Source organism: Malus domestica, chromosome 03, assembly GCF_042453785.1.
Source record: "Malus domestica chromosome 03, GDT2T_hap1".
NCBI classification, from domain to species: domain Eukaryota; kingdom Viridiplantae; phylum Streptophyta; class Magnoliopsida; order Rosales; family Rosaceae; genus Malus; species Malus domestica.
Genome location: NC_091663.1, coordinates 5,530,734 through 5,555,233, shown reverse-complemented (window position 1 = coordinate 5,555,233; position 24,500 = coordinate 5,530,734). Strand labels below are relative to the sequence as shown.

Genomic DNA, 24,500 nt, shown 5'->3' with positions numbered 1-24,500 from the left:
CACTTCTTTGTCGGCCAGGAACAGTCCAAACAATTTTAGGGGCGGTGGTGTTGCGAATTGATCGAATTAAAGGACACCCAAATTCTAGGGTTTTGGCGAGTCCTTGGTGATTTGAAGCTCTTCCCGGCCAAATTGGACTTGGTTGCAGGTATAAAACTTGCTTTGCTCACTGAGATCTTCATTTCTATGAAGTTTGAGAATTTTTAGAAATAGTTGTTTTTGATGGCTAGTTGGGGCAGTCGACCTCCAGATACGGAGGCGCGTGGGTCGAGAAGGCCCCTGAGTATTGCATAATTACATTTAAGTCCCCTGAGTATTTATAGGAGGTCTAAATACGAGACCCTAAATATGGTATAAATAGTTCCAATTTCGTGAAGGCCGACGCACGGCTTCGTGGGTACTCGACGACGATCCACCTATTTCTAAAACACTTCTTTGGAGGTCAGGAACAAAGCCCAAACAGTTTTAGGGGCCGTGGTGTTGCGGGTTGATCGAATAAGAACACCAAAATTCTAGGGTTCCGACGAGTTCTTGGCGATTTGAAGCTTTTCCCGGCCAAATTGGACTTGGCCGTAGGTACAAGACTTGCTTTACTCACTGAGATCTTCATTTCTATGAAGTTTGAGAATTTTTAGAAATAGTTGATTTTTCCGGCGAGTTGGGGCAGTCGACCATCGGATACCGAGGCGTGTGGGTCGAGGCATCCCCTGACCTTGCTAGGCTAAACTTCATACCCAATTCCATATGTGATGTCCGATTAATGAAATTCCATTGTTTTGGTACAATTTCGCTAAGGTCCGTTACTTGGTCATTATAAGAATCAACGATCCAACCATTGGATCGTCACCAAACCTTAATAGCTTATTATTCGTAATATTTGAGGACCTTAGGAACTTACAGATTGGGAATCCGACGTACGGATCTTCCCAAATTTGATTTGTAAGTTTGTAAAATAAAACATTGACCGCAACTTGAATTTGCAATTGGTAGAGATCCAACCGTTCGATCATAATGAAACTTTATTATGATGTTGTAAAGGAATAATGTAGATCTTTGGAAGTTAGGGATAGAAAATCCGGGGTACGGATCTTTCGGATCAAGTTGCGTATGGTTGCAAACTCTATCGTCGACCATTGACCGATGATTGACTTTTGACCAATGGGTTTCGAATCATTTTAGAACGTCCTTGGGGATTTTTTTTATGTAAGTTACGTGTTCTATTGATAAGAATTCTGAGACATTATTTGATAATTGTTCTAGGCGACGATCTTTCGTGACACCTTGATATTCGTGCAAGGGAGTTGTAGCGCAAACTCCAAGTAAGTGGGCATTTGGTTTTCTATATATGTATATATGCTCTACATTTTCCTAGAAATTGTTTTAAATGGGTTTATGATTTTAAATGGCATGTCAACTGCATTACATTTTAGAATATGCATTAGTATAGATATGCATGTTGTTGTTTAACGCTGCAGACTCTCAAGTAAGCTTCAAGTGAAATATATTGATGATAGTGGAATGTATTGTTGTGACTATACATAGATGCATTTAGAGCTTATTATCCTACACCCCGGAGTTAGTGCTCCTACCTGTGGCTAGGGCACAGTCTTTCACGTGATGTTCACTTCCCGCACTGCACGCTCACCTTGGATCTAAGTTTGGTGCACAGCCCTATCGTACAGACCATAATAGGTGGTTCCAACTCGTAGGTGACCCGCAATTATTTGTACAGCCTTTACATGATTGTAGCACTTGAGCGTACTTATCTACACCCAGCCTTGTCATACAAACCATAATAAGTGGTTCGGACTCTTGTGCAGGCATACTTGACGAGCTATAGATTCAGCCGTACAGGTCACATTAGGTGACTCCGGTTGGCATACTATTTTACATTGATTCGTATCACCTGGCTTACACATTTTATGGTTGAACATCTTGACCTGGCATACCTCTGTTTTCACTGCTTCTAAGCATTATCCGTATGTACCTATGTGTTATTATTTTCTGGGAAATTATACAGGTTTTACAGTGAGGGGTTATTACTTTCAGAAAAGAGAATTGTGTTTTCTAAAGTTTTGTTTTTGCCCACTCACCCTTTTGTTTTTCGCCCCCCCAGGTTCTAGTAGCAAAGTTTCGTACCGACGAGGATTATTGGCAAATCTTGGTGTAGACGATTACCATCGATGGTATAATTCTCACCCTATTTTACTGTACTGTACTTATGCTCTGTCATCACGTGTGAATTAGGTTCATTCCCACTCACGGCTCACTCTGTATTTAGGCACTTTTAGATTTAAATCTATTCACATCTTCCACATCACTACACTTTATGGCTTCATCACCTTTCAGGTGTCGGCCATCACAGCTCGATTCGGAGTCCTTATGGACATTTCGAGTCGGGGTGTGTCACATACTATTTCTGAAGCTGAGCCATAATAGCCCACACTATTTGTGGTAAGGAACAAAATAAACACTATTTCTAAAACTAAAGTAAAATAACCAACACTATATCTGAAACTAAACCAAAATAACCCATACTATTTTTGGAAATATAGCACAATTACACACTATTTCTGAAAACTGAACCAAAATAACCCACACTATTTCTTGAAGGGAACAAATACACATTATTTTTATAACTACAACAATATAACCCACACAATAATTTAAACTGAACAAAAATAACCACGCTATTTCGGGAACTACAGCAAAATAACCTACACTATTTCTGAAACTGAACCAAAATAACCCCGTACTATTTCAGAAATTAAACTAAAATAACTCACAATATTTTTGACAATGAACAAAACAAAGACAAAGTTTTGACAAAATAACCCAATCTTGAATCTTGATTGATTGCACATCTTTCTCTAAAAAAATGGTAGTCTTATATATTGCCGAAAGAATGAAGAGAACAGATTGGAAGAGAGACGAAAAAGATAAAAAAAAAATTAAAGAGAACGGGGAGAGAGAAAAAAGAAAATAGAGATAGATATGGAGTGAGGGGAGAAGAGAAAAAAGAAAGGAGTGAGTTTAAGCAAGGGTGGGCAAACGGGTCCCGGACCTATGGGTCGGGGCGGGTCCAAAAATTTGAAATACAAAATGGGGCGAGGCGGGTCTACGAAATTAGCAGGGAGGGACGGGTCCAAAAATAAGAAAGAATGGACCCCCGGCCCAACCCGTTTGTAGCATGGGATAATGGATTGGATTAAAGCAACGCCGTGGCCCTCAACTTACAAGGTTGCCCATCAAATTGGACCAGATTTGGGAGGCCCTCAATAAGGTCTCTGGAACCAATACGTAGCAGAGCATTTTTATATATGATTTAATTAAATCCAACTCTCTAGCATTTTTATCCCTAACCTCAGAGACTTTCATCTATCTCCCATTTTCCATTCATTCACACTCGAGCTTGCGTCAAGTTCTCGACAACAGTCACCCAGACCATCATCGCCTCACGACCACCACGATTGCACCACTCTCGAGCTCTTGCTGAAGTCGCTGAACCGTCAGATCTCGACCGTTGACCACCCAACAAGGTAATTACTAGTTCAAACTCCCAGACTCCCAGATCTCAGCCGTGGCTTCGAGCTCTTGCTAAATCTCAGACGAAGATGGCTTGTTGCAGATCGGAGAAGACAGTGGGTGTGAGGCTCAAGATCAGAGAAAACGATGGGTTCAAACGATTTATATGATTGTTTTGCTTTGAAAAAGCTTTTCGGATTTAGCAGGAGATACTGGAGGTTTTGGGATTTGAATTTATATGATTCATTTGGTTAATTTGTATGCATGTCAACCTTTTTTAGGCAAGTAGATGTAGTAGGAGATACTGGAAATCCCAAAACAATCAAAATAATACTGCTTTGAGAACCATGAGTCGTTCAAATTCTTATTGTAGATTATCCTAATGCTACTACTTGCGATTTAAGCATCTAGGTTATCGATGGAGGAAGATGAACGACGAGTTAAAAAAATTGTAATTGGACCTGTGGACCCAGCCCAAATCGGCCCATTTCAAACGGGCCGAGTTAGGTCCAGTTCCGAATTCAGAAATGGCATTACTTGGCCCAGCTCGCCCCGTTGCATTTTAAAACCAGTCCAGTCCGATTCTTTCAAATTTGGCCCAGCCCGTGCCCAGCCCGTGCCCACCCCTAAATTTAAGTTTAAAAACTCTACAAACTCTTTTTTTTTTTTTTTTTTTTTTTAGAGAATAGACTATATTTTTTAGTTAGTCTTGAGTTTAGTTTTTGAAAATAGTCTTACCAAACAAGTTTTTAAGGCCTAAAACTTAAAAATTATTTTTGAGTTTAAAAAGTTGAATTCAAGTAGAGTACCAAACATGATCTAGTATTTTTGGCAAATGAAGGCCATAATTGTTTTTCACACGACATAACCAATCGTACCTAATCGTTCGAGCCCAACCGACCGTGCCTAAATACATCTGTAATAGTCAACATGATTTAAGCATGATTATCCAATTTTAGTAGGAGTAACAACAAACCAAGAAATGGGAGGACACACGATTCGTATGGGAGGACACAATAGTATCTTTGACACACGATTTGTATATCAATTCTTCACAACTAACCAAGAAATGACAGAAAAGAAAACTAATTTTTTTTTCCGATCAAATGACCAAAACGAAACGAGACACAAATTTATTGAAAAGTAAATCTTTATTGAAAATTGTCTCATAATAACCAAATGAAACATAGTTCTAGGAGTAACAAAATTAACTAAGATCACCAAAATAAAAAACCATAGTTCTAGCGCCAAGATAAAATAAAAAGATAAGCTCTCAAATATGGGCTTCGCATGTGCGGGAATAATGTTGCCCAAGTCGATGACACCTCCCATATGTTATCGGCCTTCATTGTTCGCCAAAAGATTTCATCCTCATAAGCTTTGGCCTCCCAAAATGTTTTTGGTCAATGGGGGTTCCACTCCAATTTCTTCAACCCCATCAATATCAGGCTTGCCAAAATTTGGAATTGGATATATTGGGAAGGCGTTAGAATGCTTGTAGTATTTAGCAATGAAGAAATCTTCAATATAGTCATAAGAATTCTCGTCATCCTTATAAACTTAGCCACTACATGCTCACACGGAAACCTTTTGATTTGCCATTAATAACATGATGTCATGAATAGAAACAGTGTTTCAAATATTATTTAAAAAATATATATCTATTTTAGGGATTAAAATGAAAGTTTTCTATTAATGTAAAAATGGAAACAAATTGGTCATGTAGTGATTGTGACTATGCTACTTCCACCACAATTGGTTAACATTGCATCAATTACTCATTAGGTTAATTTGTTAGAGAAGTTTGTACAATCCTTTTAATTAGAGTTTGAATCCATTTCCTCGTAAACTAGAATAGTTTAATATATCATTTTGATTAAAAAGGAAACGACAACATTATTATGCATGTATTCATGTCTAAAAAGCTTAATTTCAAAATCCAGTGACAAAATTAGAGCCTCAAATAGAATAATTATGTAGAAACTTCATAATATATATTTATAAAAATATGATAATGCAGAAACTTAAAACAACAACAACTAGGCATTGCCTTCATTTCTCCACAACATATTATATCCCAAAATGATTAATTAGACTAATTCTTGAAATATTTAAGACGCTGAGGATCTGTCTGATAGAAAACAATTCCTCCATCGTCACTGACATAGTTATCTTCGATGAGGCTTGTAGCTAAGATCTTGAGCAAGTGAAACGGAATTGGCCCTGAATTTTTGGGCTCACGATAATACTTCCCTAGAATCGGCTTAGCTGCCTTTGTCTGCAAAAGTAGGTATGGATGTAAACCAAAAGTTACAGAACAACTGCAAAGACAAAATCAATATGCAAGTTCATCAAGTGATAGCTAGGGATCACTTACTGCTTCTTCCAGGTGATAATGTGGAATTTGAGGAAACAGATGGTGTATAACATGGGTACCAATGTCATGATGGATCTTATTAAACATTCCGTAATCACGATCAACGGTTGTAAGCCCTCCTCGCAAGTAACTCCATTCCTGCACCAAAAATAAAATAAAATAAGTCAGTACGCTTTACTACATGGGTATTAATGTAAGAAAAGGATTAATAAAGCATCTTAATAAACAATTGTTATGTACATAAACGCGATGTAAAACACATCTATTGACAGTATAAACATAATATGTTTACCTTGCCGCGATACCAAGGGAGCTTTGTCTCGTAACCATGGTGATGCAAGTAGGTGACAATGTCCAACCACATCACAAAAACCTGTGAAAATATAGTGCATGATCAAATTACAGAAAACAAAACCCTAATTCGATATTATGGTATTATATTACCAACTAAACAAGACTTTTAGAATCAAACTCACACAATAAGGAACAAAATATAACTTAAGCATTTGAATAGGGCCCTGCAAAATGGAGAAATACAAAAACAAAGCAGCCACTAGAACAACAGAAGCAGTTGAAGTTATAACATCTAATCGTTCATTTGGGGAGAATAGGCCACTGCTTGGATGAAAGTGAGATCCTTCTTTACCAGGAGATCTACAAAACTGCATTAGCGGACAAAAAAAATGTAAAAGTTAAACAACTAATGATCAAGTAATAAAACCCTCAACAAAACTGTTTAACTAGCTAGACAGATTAGTCCCATAATTAAAATAACTCTCACCAGGTAAACAGGATAAGCGAGAAACGGAAAAGGAATTGTGAATCTCAACGTTTTTGTGCTATTATCCAAACTTTTGTAGAGCGACTCAGTCATCTAAAATAAATAATAACCAAGTTAAGAAATTGAAATATTGAATATCAACAGAAGTTGCATAGCAAGAGAACTAAAATAAGTAAAACACGTACAGGAACCCAAGACTCATCTTTCTCAACATTTCCATGGTTCTGATGGTGAGTTCTGTGGCTAATTCTCCTGCTAAGTAATGTTGATAAGTACAGTAATTTAAGAAATCACATTTATAAGACACATTGTAAACAACATCACTAACACGTCCATCTTCTGTTAATGATCATTTGCAACATAAACATATTATTTAATATGTCAAACATGGCGACGTGATCAAGGAAATATATCGAAAACCCACCAGCCATGATAAGGTACAAGAATGGAAGAGTGCGAAATGTGTCCCACAAAACTATTCAGCAAGCGAGAGTCTGAGAAGCTTCCATGGCCACAGTCATGTCCGATGACAAACACAGCCCAAAACATAGTTCCCTGAGCAACCCAGTAGATTGGCCAAACATACCAACTGTCTGAGTATTTGGCTATGGCTGACAGTACAAAACCGACCAAAAAATCCCGAACGACATAACTCAAAGACCTCCATGGATTCTTTACCCAGCAGTGTTTGGGGATTGCATCTCTGATATCAGCAATCTTGAACGGTGGAGGGGCACTTGGGTCAAAATCAACTTGGCCTCCAGTTACAATAGTTTCCGTTTTTCTGCTACCAACTAAAAATTTTTAGTGAAAAAATTTATAAGAAAATAAATTTACCACTAACTAAAATTATTTGATATTTAAACTATGTCCAAATTTAAACTACAAGATATAAAGAAAATGAAGGAGAGCAACTTACAGTAGAGACCCTTTGAACCCTTTCGACCCTAGATATTTCTGATTTAAGAAGGCTATATTTATATGTGTTTAGGCTTATTTAGTTACTTAAAAGAGAAATGCCAAGAGGACTCTAAAAGTAGGATTCTTCATGGACTCTCTGTTACCTCGTGTATTTGGCACAATGTTTTATAATGTTTGCACGGAAAATATGCCAAAAACATAAGTTGGTGGATAGTCCATGGAGAGTCTCACTTTTGAGCAAATCTCCTAAGTATTTCTCTTTCTTTCCAATGGATGTGTCAAAATTTATTTTATTAATATATTAGGCTCATAGTTATAACTATTAATAAATAAATAAATTTGATTTTAGTTCACATCTTATTAGTTGTCATTAAGACCCATCAACAACAACAACAACAACAAAGCCTTTTCCCACTAAGTGGGGTCGGCTATATGAATCCTAGAACGCCATTGCGCTCGGTTTTGTGTCATGTCCTCCGTTAGATCCAAGTACTCTAAGTCTTTTCTTAGAGTCTCTTCCAAAGTTTTCCTAGGTCTTCCTTTACCCCTTCGGCCCTGAACCTCTGTCCCGTAGTCACATCTTCGAACCGGAGCGTCAGTCGGCCTTCTTTGCACATGTCCAAATCACCGGAGCCGATTTTCTCTCATCTTTCCTACAATTTCGGCTACTCCTACTTTACCTCGGATATCCTCATTCCCAATCTTATCCTTTCTCGTGTGCCCACACATCCCACAAAGCATCCTCATCTCCGCTACACCCATTTTGTGTACGTGTTGATGCTTCACCGCCCAACATTCTGTGCCATACAACATCGCTGGCCTTATTGCCGTCCTATAAAATTTTCCCTTGAGCTTCAATGGCCTACGACGGTCACACAACACGCCGGATGCACTCTTACACTTCATCCATCCAGCTCGTATTCTATGGTTGAGATCTCCATCTAATTCTCCGTTCTCTTGCAAGATAGATCCTAGGTAGCGAAAACGGTCGCTTTTTGTGATCTTCGCTAGATTGCTCCGGTCATTAGTGTGGATAAGTATATAAATGGATAGAGATAGGAAAGCAAACACAAGATGTACGTGGTTCACCCAGATTGGCTACGTCCACGGAATAGAAGAGTTCTCATTAATTGTGAAGGGTTTACACAAGTACATAGGTTCAAGCTCTCCTTTAGTGAGTACAAGTGAATGATTTAGTACAAATGACATTAGGAAATATTGTGGGAGAATGATCTCGTAATCACGAAACTTCTAAGTATCTGAGTGTGGTGTCGTCTTGACTTGTCTTATCTGTCTCATAGGTAGATGTGGCATCTTCTCTGGAAGTACTCTTCCTCCCTCCAGGGGTGGTATCTTTAACTGGTGGAGATGCACAAGGTAATGTATCAATTTCACTTGAAGCTTACTTGTAGTTTCAAGCTTGGTCAAGCGCGATACAAACCATGTAGTAGGAGTCCCCCAAGTCGCCGAGCTAGGGGGTCTGCTGAAAGAGGTGACAGACAAGGTAAGCAATCAGAGCTCCGACTGATTGTTCACCTTCTCCCCATCTTGCAGCAGCATGAAGGATAAAGAGAAGAAAAATGAGAAGAGATGATATGAGATACTTTTGCTTTTGAAGAAGTAACTTTCCACAAGCTTATTCTTGAACTGAGCTGGAGGGTTTTCTGGTTTCCTCCAGAGTATAAGGCCGACTGAAGAATTTGAGGGTCAAAACAAGTCCATCAAATCTAGAGTACGTTTCACCATGCTGATATGGGATACTTTTGCTTTTGACAGAGTAATGGATGTATCGGCACGTGTGCTGTTACGCTTGTCTCCACATGCTTCCTTGTATCCTTCGCACTTGCCCTATCTGTTCCTTAAGCAGATGCGGAATCTTCCCTGGAAACATAAGATGTTGAAGATGAGTACTCGAGAGCAATGCCAGGTAAGTAATCAGGTAAGGGGTTCCAGGCAGTCAGTTCCTGGCTGGAAGCTTGATTCCAAGTGCTGACTGATTGCCCTCTTTCTTCTTGTCTTGCAGGTAAAAACAAGGCCAAAGGAAAAGACAGGGAAAAAGCATGATATGGGATACTCTTGCTTTTAACCCTGATGATATGAGATATTCTTGCTCTAGTATAGCTTGTTTGCAGAGGTATTATCGGGGGGGAAGAAAGCTAAATATTTCGAAAGGCTTCGTTGGGAGTGCCCTCTCAGATATGATGAAGGGTTGAGCATTTTTGCAGGTCTGCCTGTCCGTTGGGGATGGAGGTCGACATATATAGGAGTCTCCCTAACAACAAGTAGTCATGCTATTCATTTACCCTGCTTGGTCATAGCACGGTAGTGGGAGCTACCAGTTTCACATGTTTTAACTCTGTCAGAGCACTTTGAAAAAGTGGTCTGTGGTATCTGGCTCTCGAGATTCGGAGAACGATGCCTCTTCGATTTTTGAGAAAGCAATCATGCTGGGGGTCTGGCTCTCGAGATTCGGAGAGCAGTGTCTCTTCGATTTTTGAGGAAGTAATCATGTTGGGAGTCTGGCTCTCGAGATTCGGAGGGCGGTGCCTCTTCGATTTTGGAGCAAGCAATCCTGTTGGGAGTGTTGTCTCGAATGTGAGTAAAGGTTGGGCATGTTTGCTAGTCTACCTTGCCCCGAAGCATAAAGGTTGACACACAGGGACTTTCCAATTATCTAGCAATGGTACTGTTCCTTTACCCTCTCTTCGCTTTTGAGAAAGTAGTCATGTTGGGAGTCTGGCTCTCGAGATTCGGAGGACGGTGCCTCTTCGATTTTGGAGCAAGCAATTTTGTTGGGAGTGTTTTCTCGAATGTGAGTAAAGGTTGGGCATGTTTGCTAGTCTACCTTGCCACGAAGCACAGAGGTTGACACACAGGAACTTTCCAATTATCCAGCAATGGTACTGTTCCTTTACCCTTGTGGGTAATAATATGGTAGCTAGACCTTCAAAATTTATGTGTCTAAACTTTGTTAGTGCTGTTTCTTTGCTATTCTTTTACCTTTCTTGGTCAGAGCGATGTAGTGGGAGCTGCAAGCTTCACGTGCTCAACTTTGGCAGAAAACTTTGGCAAAGTTATCTGTGGTACCCATGAGCTATTGTTGCGTGTGGGAAGTGGGTGATTGAACCGTAAGATTCATGTGCTTTCTACTTCACCAGAAGTCTTCGACAGAATGCCCATAATTTCTGCAAAGCTGAGTGTGCGTGTGACAGGTGCTGACAAGGCTAGAATAGTAGGTGCCTCTTCGATTTCTGAGATCGGCCCTCGTGGTCTCTGAGCAGCCCAGCTTTTGAGAAAGCGAGCGCCTCTTCGATTGATTCGGAGAACGATGCCTTATCGATTTTTAAGAAAGCAATCATGCTGGGGGTCTGGCTCTCGAAGATTCGGGGAGCAGTGTCTCTTCGATTTTTGAGAAAGTAATCATGTTGGGAGTCTGGCTCTCGAGATTCGGAGGGCGGTGCCTCTTCGATTTTGGAGCAAGCAATCTTGTTGGGAGTGTTTTCTCGAATGTGAGTAAAGGTTGGGCATGTTTGCTAGTCTACCTTGCCACGAAGCACAGAGGTTGACACACAGGGACTTTCCAATTATCCAGCAATGGTACTGTTCCTTTACCCTCTCTTCGATTTTTAAGAAAGTAGTCATGTTGGGAGTCTGGCTCTCGAGATTCGGAGGACGGTGCCTCTTCGATTTTGGAGCAAGCAATCTTATTGGGAGTGTTTTCTCGAATGTGAGTAAAGGTTGGGCATGTTTGCTAGTCTACCTTGCCACGAAGCACAGAGGTTGACACACAGGGACTTTCCAATTATCCAGCAGTGGTACTGTTCCTTTACCCTTGTGGGTAATAATATGGTAGCTAGACCTTCAAAATTTATGGGTCTAAACTTTGTTAGTGCTGTTTCTTGCTATTCTTTTACCCTTCTTGGTCAGAGCAATGTAGTGGGAGCTGCAAGCTTCACGTGCTCAACTTTGGCAGAGAACTTTGGCAAAGTTATCTGTGGTACCCATGAGCTATTGTTGCGTGTGGGAAGTGGGTGATTGAACACTAAGATTCATGTGTTTTCTACTTCCCCAGAAGTCTTCGACAGAATGCCCATAATTTCCGCAAAGCTGAGTGTGCGTGTGACAGGTGCTGACAAGGCTGGAAAAGTAGGTGCCTCTTCGATTTCTGAGATCGGCCTTCGTGGTCTCTGGGGAGCCCAGCTTTTGAGAAAGCGAGCGCCTCTTCGATTTCTGAGATCGACCTTCGTGGTCTTTGAGCAGCCCAACTTTTGAGAAAGCAAACGCCTCTTTGATTTCTGAGATCAACCCTCGTGATCTCTAAGCAGCCCAGCTTTTGAGAAAGCAAACGCCTCTTCGATTTCTGAGCAGGCGCCTCTTCGATTTCTGAAGCTCCGTCGAGTGCAGATTTTTATAGGGGCTGGCATTAAGTTCCAAAGCACACTTGAATCTCCACCAGTAGAAGCTTCATTCTTGCACTTCTAAGATCTTGATTTGTCCGACCTCTTCTCTCTTCAACACCTTTGAAAATGTCTGGCCCCTCCGACCGTCGTTTTGACTTGAACCTTGTTGAAGAGGCAGCCCCGCCTTCTCCAGACAACATATGGCGCCCATCCTTCGTCTCCCCTACTGGTCCTCTTACCGTTGGGGATTCCGTGATGAAGAATGATATGACCGCTGCGGTGGTGGCCAGGAACCTTTTCACTCCCAAAGATAACAGACTACTTTCCAAACGGTCTGATGAGTTAGCTGTTAAGGATTCGCTGGCTCTCAGTGTTCAGTGTGCAGGTTCTGTGTCTAATATGGCCCAACGCCTATTTGCTCGAACCCGCCAAGTTGAATCATTGGCGGCTGAAGTGATGAGTCTCAAACAGGAGATTAGAGGGCTCAAGCATGAGAATAAACAGTTGCACCGGCTCGCACATGACTATGCTACAAACATGAAGAGGAAGCTTGACCAGATGAAGGAAACTGATGGTCAGGTTTTACTTGATCATCAGAGATTTGTGGGTTTGTTCCAAAGGCATTTATTGCCTTCGTCTTCTGAGGCTGTACCGCGTAATGAAGCTCCGAATGATCAACCTCTGATGCCTCCTCCTTCTAGGGTTCTGTCCAGTACTGAGGCTCCAAATGATCCCCCTCCGGTGCCTTCTCTTTCTGGGGCTCTACCGACTGCTGAGACTTCTCCTAAGCAACCTTTGTGAAGGCTCCCTCTTGTGTGTTTATTTTGACTCATGTCATTAAGACCCATGCATTAAAAAAATTAAATTAAAAGCATTTGACTCCATATTTGTTTGTTGTAAAAAAATAAAAAAAATAAAAAAAGATAGCTAGAAAGTGAGGCGTCAAATGACTTAACTGTCACGTCATATATGGCATCTTCCTTGGATAACACCTTGATGTCTTTTAGTCCTAGTTGGCGTATTTGACATCTCCTCTGAAAATGATCTAATTTGACATCTTCATTGAAGATGGTCTTAATATGTAATTTAGATTAGAAAGAATAATAATTCTAGGAGAAATGTTAAGAGGACTCTCTTAAGGTGGGACTCTCTATAGACTCTGTACCACCTCATGTTTTTTGCACAATGTTTTATAATGTTGACACAAGAATTGACGTTAAACTGTGACGTGGCAGAGGTTCCATGAAGAGTTCAATTTTTTAAAGATGTGGACACATCTTATTAATGGTGTAATAAATTTAATCTAGAATATTTCAGGGATTTTCCTTTTGAATATGTACCTTACTGACAATTTCTCACTTTGAATTAATGATTTTTAATTAAGGTTATTTAGCTAAAAGTCAATAAAAACTTTATTATTAAGCCATATATCAATGACATTGTTTTGTTTTGGACTTAATTAATCAAAGATATATTTTTATTAAGGGTAAATTATATAGTAGCCCCTCAGGTTTGAGGTCTATTGCAATCTTATACAACATCTTTAAAACATTTCACTTTCATACCTCAAGTACTATTTTATTTCAATTTTGTACAACCGTTACATTTTCCATCAATGGATCTGTTAAATGCTGACGTGGCTGCCACATATATGCCATGTGGCTGCCAAATGTCTGTCACGTGGCAAATAAAATAATTTTTAAATTTTTTTTTAAAAACCTGAATTTTCTCAACCAAAAAAAAAATGAAACCCACATCTGCAACCAGCAATCAGAAGGAGGAAAAGAAGGAGAAGAAGAAGGAGGAAAAGAAAAAAAAAAGTTGTCCCTCCCCTAGCGACAAGAAGAAGAAGAAGAAGAACCCCCCTCCCGTCCCACCCCCCCCCCCCCCGCACCCAGCGACCTTCCCCATACCCCGACCCCAGCTCCCTTCCTCCCCTCCCGTCCCCCCCTGTGCCCAGCGACCCTCCCCCCACCCCGACCCAGCTCCCTTCTCCCCCTCCCGTCCCCCCAGCGACCCTCCCCCCACCCCGACCCAGCTCCCTTCCTCCCTATTCTTCTTCTTCTTTTTCCCCCCGCGCCCAGCTCCCTTCCTTCTTCTTCTTGCAGATTTGGGTTTCTTTTTTTCTTTTCTTTTTTTTTTATTTTCTTCCTCCGACGACCCTCTTCCCGTTCCCCACCCGACCCAGCTCCCTTCCTCCCTCTTCTTCTTCTTCTTCTTCCCCCCGCGCCCAGCTTCCTTCCTCCCTCTTCTTTTTCTTGCAGATTTGGGTTTCTTTTTTTCGTTTTTTTTTTATTTTCTTCCTCCGACGACCCTCATCCCGTTCCCCCCCCCCCCCCGCGCCCAGCTACCCTCCCCCCACCCCGATCTCTTCTTCCTCTTCCTCTTCTTCATCTTCTTCTTCTTGCAATGGGTTTCTATTTTTTTTTCTTTTTCTTTCTTCCTCCCTCCTCTTCTTCTTCTTGCAGATGTGGGTTTCATTTTATTTTATTTTTGGTTGAGAAAATTCAGGTTTTTAAAAAAAATAATACAAATTTATTTTATTTGCCACGTGGCAGACATTTGGCAGCCACGTGGCATATATGTGGCAGCCACGTCAGCATTTAACAAATCCATGGATGGAAAATGTAACAGTTGTATGAAATTGAAATAAAATAGTACTTGAGGTATAAAAGTGAAATGTTTTAAAGATGTTGTATAAAATTGCAATAGACCTCAAACCTGAGGGGCTACTATGTAATTTACCCTTTATTAATTATGAATAGGTAAATGATGAATGCCCCATAGGCTTTACGTCATTATAAATAGTTAGAATTTGACTATTCTATCATTCTCTCTCTTTCAATGTCATATGGGCTTAATCTATTATAAATATGAATTTAGATCCTCTTTGGATCAATTTTGTGTAGATCCTTCAGACCAATGGATCTCATCCATTGATACAAATTCAACAGCCAAAATCTCTTATCCTTCCTCTTTTCCCTTCAACTATTCTCTTTCTTCCTCACTTCGAAGCTCTCAACCTCTAACCACCAACTCCCTAAATTCCAAATTAATTCAACCCCACATCAAAATCAGCCCCAACACTGCCGCAACTCACACAACCCACAAACACTAATTGCAGGTCCCTCACCTTGGCCTCTCCAAAATTAGCCCCAACATTGCCACATCCTTCAATTGCAAGTCCATTGACCTTAAAATCTCAGCTGATGTTAACGAAATAACAAAGAGAGGGGTCATGCAGACCAATGTCTTTTGGTTGCAGAGATCTTTTTATAACTAGGGAAGAATTATAGAGAGAGAAATCTCAAAGGTGAAGAGGAAAGCGACAAAAAAAAAGCTAAAATAGTAAGGGATGGCGAAAAAATAAATCAAATTTAGAGCACAGATGACATGCAATTGAATTTGGGGTTGGTTAGCAACGGTGGGGTGTGAGGTTATGAGGGAGAAAGATGAGTTGAGGGGGAAGAGAGGCGGGGGAAGAGGCTTTGGCAGTTGGATTTCTATTCCTATGGAACTAATCTTGAGAGGACATGAATCCTATAAATAGTTAGAACATGTATATTCTATCACTCTCTCTCGCCCTTCGTTTACATAGAGGAGTCACTACATTACAGTGTCTTAATCTAATGTAAAAAATAGAGCCAGGAAACTAACACTGCATTACAGTTTCTGAATCTAAATGTAAAAATCAGGAGTCGCATGAGGTGTGAAGTGTAAGAGACATGTAAGCGATGGAAACAATAGAACCAAGAAACGAACACTGCAACGTACCGTCTGAATCCAAAAGTGAAAAACAGAACCTAAAAACGAACAATGCATTGCAGTGTCTGAATCCAAACATATAAAGGAACATGTAGGAGGTGTGTGAGTGATGGAAAAAAACGAAACCAATAAATGGACACTGCAACGCAATGTCTGAATCTAAATGTAAAAAACAAAATAAGGAAAAGTACACTGCAATGCATTATCTGATTCGCATTGACTTATTCCAAATATAAAAGTATGAGAAAGAGAGTGTTAGTTGAAGTGGGTGTCAGCTATAGTGGCAAATTTTATAATTTTTTAAAAATGCATTTAAATATCATAATACATGATTGACTTATTTATAATTAACAAAAATATTGTTGATCTATTGTTAATTTTGTAACTTTTTATTGATTTTTTTACAAAATCACCCTTTTAATTAAGTACATTACTATGTAATGGAGATAAACAACTTGCATTCAGTTGATGCATCAATGCATTCAGGTAACATGCGACATCTCATATGTATAATATATCATGTGAACGTAAGAAACCATACGAAGGCTGACGAATACTTGCATTCAGTTGATGCATCAATGCATGCATGTAACATGCGACATCTCATATGTATAATATCATGTGAACGTAAGAAACCATACGAAGGCTGACGAATACGCAGACTGACCATGACAGAAATTGAATGAAAGGAGTTGATCATCTGAAAGTTGAGGATGATGTGAACGAGAGTTTGGTTAACATCCCCAATAACGCAACTTGGAAAGGGATGTGACTCACAATTAACTAACTATCAAAGAAAATGAGTGATAAACTCCACTTGCTGAAACAGTCGTAGACTCAGCAATGGAAGAAAATGTTGGACATTTCACCAAGAAAGAAGAAAATGTTGGACAAACTTGTGAAATGGACCAGAAAAGTCGGTAAACAGCGTCCGCCTTCTTCTGGAAAGATATAATAATATGAGACATTTCAAAATTAGGGTTCAATTCAACTTTGATGTTTAAATATTATAAGTCAGGTGGCATAATTAACGTAGTTGTTAATGGGACCTAATCAACTTGTACTTTCATCGCGTTATTCAAAGTTTGAGACCGGGTGCCGGTCGTAGAGGTGTTAAATCAATTTATTAGGTTGTTAATAGATACCCGTAAAGACTAGTTTAATTTGATATCACCATATATAATATGAAGGTGACATTGATAGTGATGATGGTGTCAAGTGAAATCGAGGGATGTCAACAGTTCGGTTTGGGGACGGAAATGCTATATTCATCTTCATGACAACAAAAATTAACATATCCATAATCGCTAATTAACCATCAGGTATTATCTATAACCATATCCACCGACTAGTGGACTTTCCATCGGTTAGCAATTATATCAATCTTCGTCAATACAAAAAAAAAAAATCGTTCAGTTGACACATTATAACCGTTGACACACCCCGACAAACGAAGGTCGAAGCATGTTGGCCGTCACTGTGAGGTGACGTAACCATAAGTGTAAGTTATGTGAAAAAGTTGAATAAATTAAAAGCAAACTAGAACTAATTTAAACTAAACAATGAAAGAGTGCATAGTCATGGGAAGAGCCCACGATAATTATTCAGAGCATAATAGACAGCACGACTATAGTAGTAGTCAAAGTAGCTAAAGCACACTTATTACACAATAATGGATAAGTTCATACTTCTAAACAGAGATAATGTCAGAACTGCCGAAAGTTCCTCGAACGTCACAAAGAGTATGTAAACAACCGTACAACAACAATATAACCAGAAATATGCCAAGTCATGATATATCAAATGCCACAATAGTATAATCGTGTGATAATCAAGTATAAATAAGTGCTCATCCATCTAAGCTGACACACGAGTTCGTACAGATAGTTTCGGACACGAACAGGACTGGGTGTAATCAATACGCTCTAGTACTACGATTACGTGAAGGCTGGTGCAGAAGCACGGTTACATACGAGTTGGAATTGCCTAATGCAATCTATCCGACAGGACTGGCACCTAACTTGGATCCAAGGTGAGCGAAAGATGCGGATGTGAACATACACGTGAAAGACTGGCCCTAGGGCGAGTACTAACACTGGGGTGCAGTAACATGAGCAAGTACAAATATGAATGAATGTCATGACAGTAATATCCCAACCATATAACAGAATTTATCACAATTAATATCACAATAACGAATACTTAACAATATAAGCGTAAAAGTGAAGTAAATACGCATTTAGAAAAATCATAAATATGTATAGATATAAAATAAATTGCCCACTCATAAGTATGTCGTCGGATCGTAGCCCCCGAGCCTTGCCTGACCCCTCAAGTCCTCGGGACATGTTTCCCCTATATGTGAAATAACTATTTATAAATTAATTAAAACACATGTATGGAAACTTAAATAAAACCCTCATAGTTTGCTCAAACCTAGGGTTTAACTACATGAAATTGATCTAATCGACGTCACGGACCTACATAAATTTTTAGAAAATTTTTGGATGTCGAACGCGCAGCCACGCACCGGCTATGGCACGGCCACATGCTCCACCATGCGCAGGCAGAGGCTGACGAAGGCCTAACGGCCGTTAGGAATATTTCGTTAAATGCTTAACAGAAGTTAACGACGTTACTTAACGCCGTTAGAATATTCCACCAACTTTGATAGAATATTCTGTCATCTTCTCTGGTGTTCCTCGCCGGTCGCCGCCATCCACCGCCGTCTGGTTCACCGCCATCCACAAACTTCAAACCTTCGTATCTTCTTCAATTCTCAACCATTTTTCACAAAATTTATATGGAAATGAAGTTATGAAGAGTAAAGTTGCGTTATACCTTTTTGGAGTCCAAAAAGTGGACAAAGCTTAACTCTTCGAAACCTTGTGTTTTTTACGTCAACTTCTTACCAAAACTAATCTAGGAGTCTCAGGGAGTTGTAAGAGAGCTTCCCCGACCTTCAAATCTCCTCAACTCGGCCTAAAAACGTTGAACTCAAACTCCCTGAGTTCGGACCTTCCAAGTTCAACTTCCAAGACTCGGTCAAATCACGATTTGGTTACACGGTTGTGTTCGTAGTGACAAGGGGAGTTCAACCATGTAATTTTTAGATCACGTTGGTGAGGTTTGGTGTTCGTTTGAGTGAGTTGCAGAGTGAGGGAGCTCGGCGAGGGAGAGAGAGAATGAGTTGCTTTCTGATTGGGTAAGAGGTGTAAGGGAGTGATCTGATTGGTGACTGATAAATAATGGTGAAGACTTTTGAGGAAACCGGAAAAGGAATGGTTAAGAGGAAAGGGGGAAAATGATTGGTTGTTTATGTGAAGGAAAGGGAACACGGATCCTTTTTGTGGGATTGAATGACTTTAAGTGTTTTAGACACCGTAAAATCCGTACACGCGTGTACAAAATACTTGTGATTAACGTACTTTAACAGAGTGTAATTTTTTTGTTACAAGTCTGTTTTGAGTCTATCACGCCCTCACGCGTTAGTATCGATAAGTACAATTTAAGTATGAAACTAGGAAAAATAAATAGTAGTCGAAAACAATATCCACGTCAGATTACACATTTCCTAAAAAGGGTAAAAACGTTAATTTACACAAATGGAAAGGAAAATTACAGTGAAAATTAAGGACGGGTCGTCACAATCTACCCCCTTAAGAAAATTTCGTCCTCAAAATTTTAACACTGACTATAGATCATAATCAAAGAACTGACGTGGATACAATTCTCGCATGCACTCTTCTGTCTCTAAATGGCTTCCTCAACTGAGTGGTTCCTCCACAAGACTTTCACCATCCGAATGGTCTTGTTCCTAAGAAATTTATCTTTCCAATCAAGAATCGTCGTTGGTACCTCGCCATAGGTCAAATATGGATTGATCTCTAATGGTTGAAAAGGGATCACATGTGATGGATCAGAGACGTATCTTCGTAGCATCGACACGTGGAACACATTATGCACCCTCGACAACTCTAGTGGTAAAGCGAGTCAATATGCAACTTCACCAACTTGTTCAACGATCTGGTACGGTCCAATGTACCTAGGGCTGAGCTTCCATTTCTTTTCGAATCGTACAACACCTTTCCACGGTGAAAGCTTTAAGAATACCCAATCACCAACCTTATAAATGTTGTCGGTGGAATGTCTGTCGGTAATACTCTTGTGCAGATCCTAGGCTGCTTTCAGGTTAGCCTTTATCACCTGAATGTTATGCGTCATCTCATCCATAATCTCAAGGCCTACCAAAACTCTTTCACCAACTTTGGACCAACACAGAGTGGTACGACGTGGTTTTCCATACAACGCTTCAAATGGTGTCATACCAATGCTAGAATGGAAGCTGTTATTGTAGGTGAACTCTATCGATGGTAAGCACTTGTGCCAAGCTTCTCCAAACTGTAGAACTGATGATCTCAACATGTCTTCCAATGTCTGGATAGTTCTCTCTAACTGCCCATCAGTTTAAGGATGATAGGCGGTGCTGTAGAGTAATCTCGATCCCAAAGCTTCTTGAAAAGCTACCCAGAACTTCAAAGTAAATCGGGGGTCTCGGTCAGAAATGATACCAACTGGAACATTGTGGTACTTAACAACTTCAGAGATGAACCATTCGGACAATTAACTCAACGAGTAATTCTTATGAACGGGTATGAAGTGTGCTGACTTGGTAAGTTAATCAACAATTACCTAGATACCATCATAACCATTTCGCGTACAAGGTAATTTGTACACAAAATCCATCGTGATATTTTCCCATTTCCACTAGGGTATCGGGAGTGGTTGTAGCAACCTAAATGGTTTCTTTCTTTCCACTTTGACCTACTGACAAACTGCACAGCGACTCACATACTCTGCAATTTCTCTTTTCATACCAGGCCAACAGTAGAAGGGTCAGATAGTATGATACATCTTGGTACTCCCGAGATGCATCGCATAAGCTAAAATATGCGCTTCATCCAGCGTTTCTTTCTTTAGTTCCTCAACAGGTGACATATACATCCTATCACCTTGCATCAGCATACCATCGGGCCTTTAAATCTTGAAGTCTTTCTTTTTCCCGTTTGACACTGCCTGTATTAATTCCTGAGATTTTGCATTATTCATCTGGGTTTCGAGAACATGATTTTACAGAACCAGTCTGACTTGAAAACTATAGGGCTCCACGTTGATCCATTTTTAAAGCTATTCTAGTAGACCTTAGGTCAGTCAATTGAGGAATACGACTTGCATAAAGATTATTAAGTCGGGCATGATGTTTCCTGCTAAAAGCATCAGCTATAGTATTCAGACGACCGGGGTGATACTCGATTGTGCATTCATAATCATTGAGAAACTCCACCCACCTTTGTTCTCGGAGATTAATCTCTTTCTGAGTGAAGAGATACTTTAGGCTTTTATGATCAGTGAAGATCCTACACTTTTCCCCGTAAAGATAGTGTTTCCATATTTGCAGAGTGAAAACAATAGCTGGCAACTCGAGATCATGAGTAGGATAATTCATCTCATGAGGTTTTAACTATCATGAAGCATACGCAATCACCCTCCCATGCTGCATCAACACACATCCAAGACCATTAAGAGACGCATCATTGTAAATCTCGAAGTTTCTACTGTTGTCGGGAAGTGCTAAGACAGGTGCGTGGGTGAGAAAGTACTTGAACTGTTTGAAACAACGTTCACATTCTTCACTCCACACAAACTGAACTCATTTTCTATTCAACTTTGTCAGAGGTAGTGCTATGGTTGAAAAGTCTTTCACGAAGCGTCGATAGTAGCCAGTGAGACCAATGAAGCTTTGTACTTCCACAACTGTCTAAGGTTGCTCCTAATTCTCCACGGCTGCTACTTTCTAAGGGTTCACAAGTACACCCTTAGTCGATATCATGTGCCCTAAGAATGACACATGATCCAGCCAGAATTGATATTTACTGAACTTGGCGTACAGTTGATTCTCCCGTAGCTCTTTCAAGACCAAATGCAAATGCTTAGCTTGGTTAGCCTTGTTCTTACAATACACCAAATTGTCATCTATGAAAATAATGACGAACCTGTCGAAGTATGGATGAAATACCCGATTCATCAGGTCCATAAAAGCTACTGGTGCATTAGTAAACCCGAACGACATCACAAGAAACTCATAATGATCATATCGAGTCTTGAAAGCTATTTTCGAAATGGCGTATCTTCTGACCTTCAATTGGTAGTAACCAAACCTTAGATCAATCTTCGAGAACACACATGCACCTCTAAATTGGTCGAAGAGATCATCAATACGTGGTAACAGATAACGGTTTTTAATCATCACCTGATTCAATTGCTTATAATCGATGCATAACCTCAAAATTCCGTCCTTCTTCCTTTCATACAAGACTGGGGCTCCCCAATGAGAAGTACTCGATTGAATGAAACCCTTGTCAACGAGCTCTTGTAACTAGGTTTTAAGTTCCCTTAACTCCGCGAGAGCAATACGGTAAGGTGTAAGAGAAATATGATTAGCACCTGGAAGTAGGTCGATGGTGAACTCCACTTCACGATCTGGTGGTAAGCCAGGTAAATCCTTGAAAAAATGTTCAAAAAGTGTCTGACTACTCTGACTCTTCCACATATGCAGTAGTCTCTTCCGCTAGCACTGTATGAGCAAAATAGCCTTAACAACCTTTACTTAACAATCGCCTCACCTTCATGATAGTGATAATTCCGTGCTTTAGACCATTACGTTTGCAGACAAACATGACAATAGGCATGTCCGGTCGGTGAAAGGTAACAACCTTCTAATAACAATCCAACTTGGCACGATTGTAGTGTAACCAATCCATGCCCAAGATAACGTCAAAGTCAACCTTATCCAAAAGAATAAGATTAGCCTACATGACTACATCTTGGATAAGGACATGACATCCTTGATACTCCCAGCTAACGTAGCAGATTTCACCTCTAGGCATCGAGAACTCCAACTCGTAGCTGAGGGAATTGGGGTGTGGTTGAGTTGTTTGTGCAAACTTATGGGAAATAACTAAATGTGTAAGTCAATTAAAATTCTAGTAAAATGGCCTAGAACATTCAACGTACCCATAATCAAGTTCGGATTAGCTTGAGCATCATGTATGATGATGTTGTTGACTCTTCCCTATACTTGTTGCCTGACTCCGCGACCCCTGTTTGCTTGAGTTTGATTACCTCGTCCTTGGTTGCCTTGACCTTGGTTGGGTGGATTTGCCTGCCCATATGTGCCTCCACTGTTAGACACTATGTCTAGGTTCTGATATTACCCTCCAGTATACATTTGTGCTCCACCACCCTGATATGGTGTATAGTCTCCCTGAAACTGCTGATAACCTTCCTGATAGTTGGGAACCTCAGGTGTGTACTAGTATGGTTCTTTTTGGTGCGAGGCTACGTCTCCCTAATAGTGGAATGCTCCACCATAACCTGTTTGTTGATGGGTACCAGGTTCTAGAAACTGCTGTAGGGGGATTGCATGTGGTAGATTAGCATGCTAATTCCTCTGATTTTGAGGACAATTATTAGCTATGTGCCCCATCTGTCCGCAAGTGAAGCATCATCTATTTCCTCTTTTACACTCGCCAAAGTGACGAGTGTTACACCTGCGACAAAGCTGAGCACCTGAACTGCTGGATTTTCCTTGACTCTGAAAACGAGAACTGCGAGTGGATCCGCCGCCTCTATAAGGTGTACCAGAGTTTGAACCCTCGCTCAATGATCCAGAGCTGTTTTTGCTTTTCTTAAAGTTATGAGTCTTTTGTGGACCAAGTGATGATTGCCTCCTGTTACTGTTCCTCTGGGCATTCTTGTCATTATTCTCAACCTTGTCATCATGAGCATACTCCAAATCTTCAACCCGAAGTAAAACCTCGAAGAATTCTTGATAGGTAGGAAGTAGTAGTTACCATAGAACGCAGTTTCTTGTGAGTTCCCCTCTTTAAAAGACGGAGCATCTCCCTGGGATTAGCAGCAGTCTTGGGATAGTAAGGTGATAAATCTATGAACTTTTGGTGATATTCAATGGCTGACATCTTACCTTGCCTCAGATATGAGAATTCATCATTTTTACGATCCAAGTACTCTGGAGGAATAAATCTAGTCTGAAATAAACGCTTGAAAATATCCCAATTCATGGCATCCTCAGCGGACCATGGGCATGACTCCTGAGCCACCAAGATTCCGCTCCCAGATGAAAGAACCAAGTCGCTATCTCGATCCATCTTTCTACTGGAAGATTTCTCTGCCGCTGCATGACTCGAAAGGTCTTTACAACATGGTCGAGCCAAATCTCGGATTTCTCATACCCTTCATTACCATAGAAATCATTTATCTTCAGGCGAGATACAATATCCAAGGTGTTTCTCTGGGGAGGACAAAATGCAAACTGAATAACACTGGTTATAGCCTCACCAAACTGCCTAAAGTACAGAAAATTATTCTTAACAGGAACATGTGGCTCTCTACAATGTGGCATGGTTTTGACATAAGAAAACAAGAGTTAAAACATACTAGGAAGTGCATGACTGTCTAAACCTATGTTTTGATATCAAGCTAACATACCTCGATCGACGAAGGTCGAAGCATAATGGCTGTCACAGTGAGGTGACGTAACCATAAGTGTAAGTTATGTGAAAAAGGTGAATAAATTAAAAGCAAACTATAACTAATTTAAACTAAATATTGAAAGAGTGCACAGTCGAGGGAAGAACCCACTACAATTATT

The 24,500-nt window shown here is 40.2% G+C and overlaps 1 protein-coding gene across 1 annotated transcript; it reads right to left on the bottom strand.

The window, feature by feature from the left end:
* Window positions 1-5,489: 5,489 nt before the first annotated feature.
* On the bottom strand, window positions 5,490-23,997 carry LOC103420069 (omega-3 fatty acid desaturase, endoplasmic reticulum-like). The gene is made up of 11 exons (XM_070819500.1): window positions 23,814-23,997; window positions 23,399-23,656; window positions 23,044-23,114; window positions 21,704-22,079; window positions 7,108-7,477; window positions 6,869-6,935; window positions 6,684-6,776; window positions 6,379-6,564; window positions 6,195-6,275; window positions 5,903-6,040; window positions 5,490-5,803 (listed from the first exon to the last, which is right to left on the bottom strand). Exons 1-11 carry the CDS (start codon window positions 23,995-23,997, stop codon window positions 5,621-5,623), a joined length of 2,007 nt encoding a protein of 668 aa, XP_070675601.1. The 3' UTR covers window positions 5,490-5,620.
* Between the last annotated feature and the right edge of the window lie 503 nt (window positions 23,998-24,500).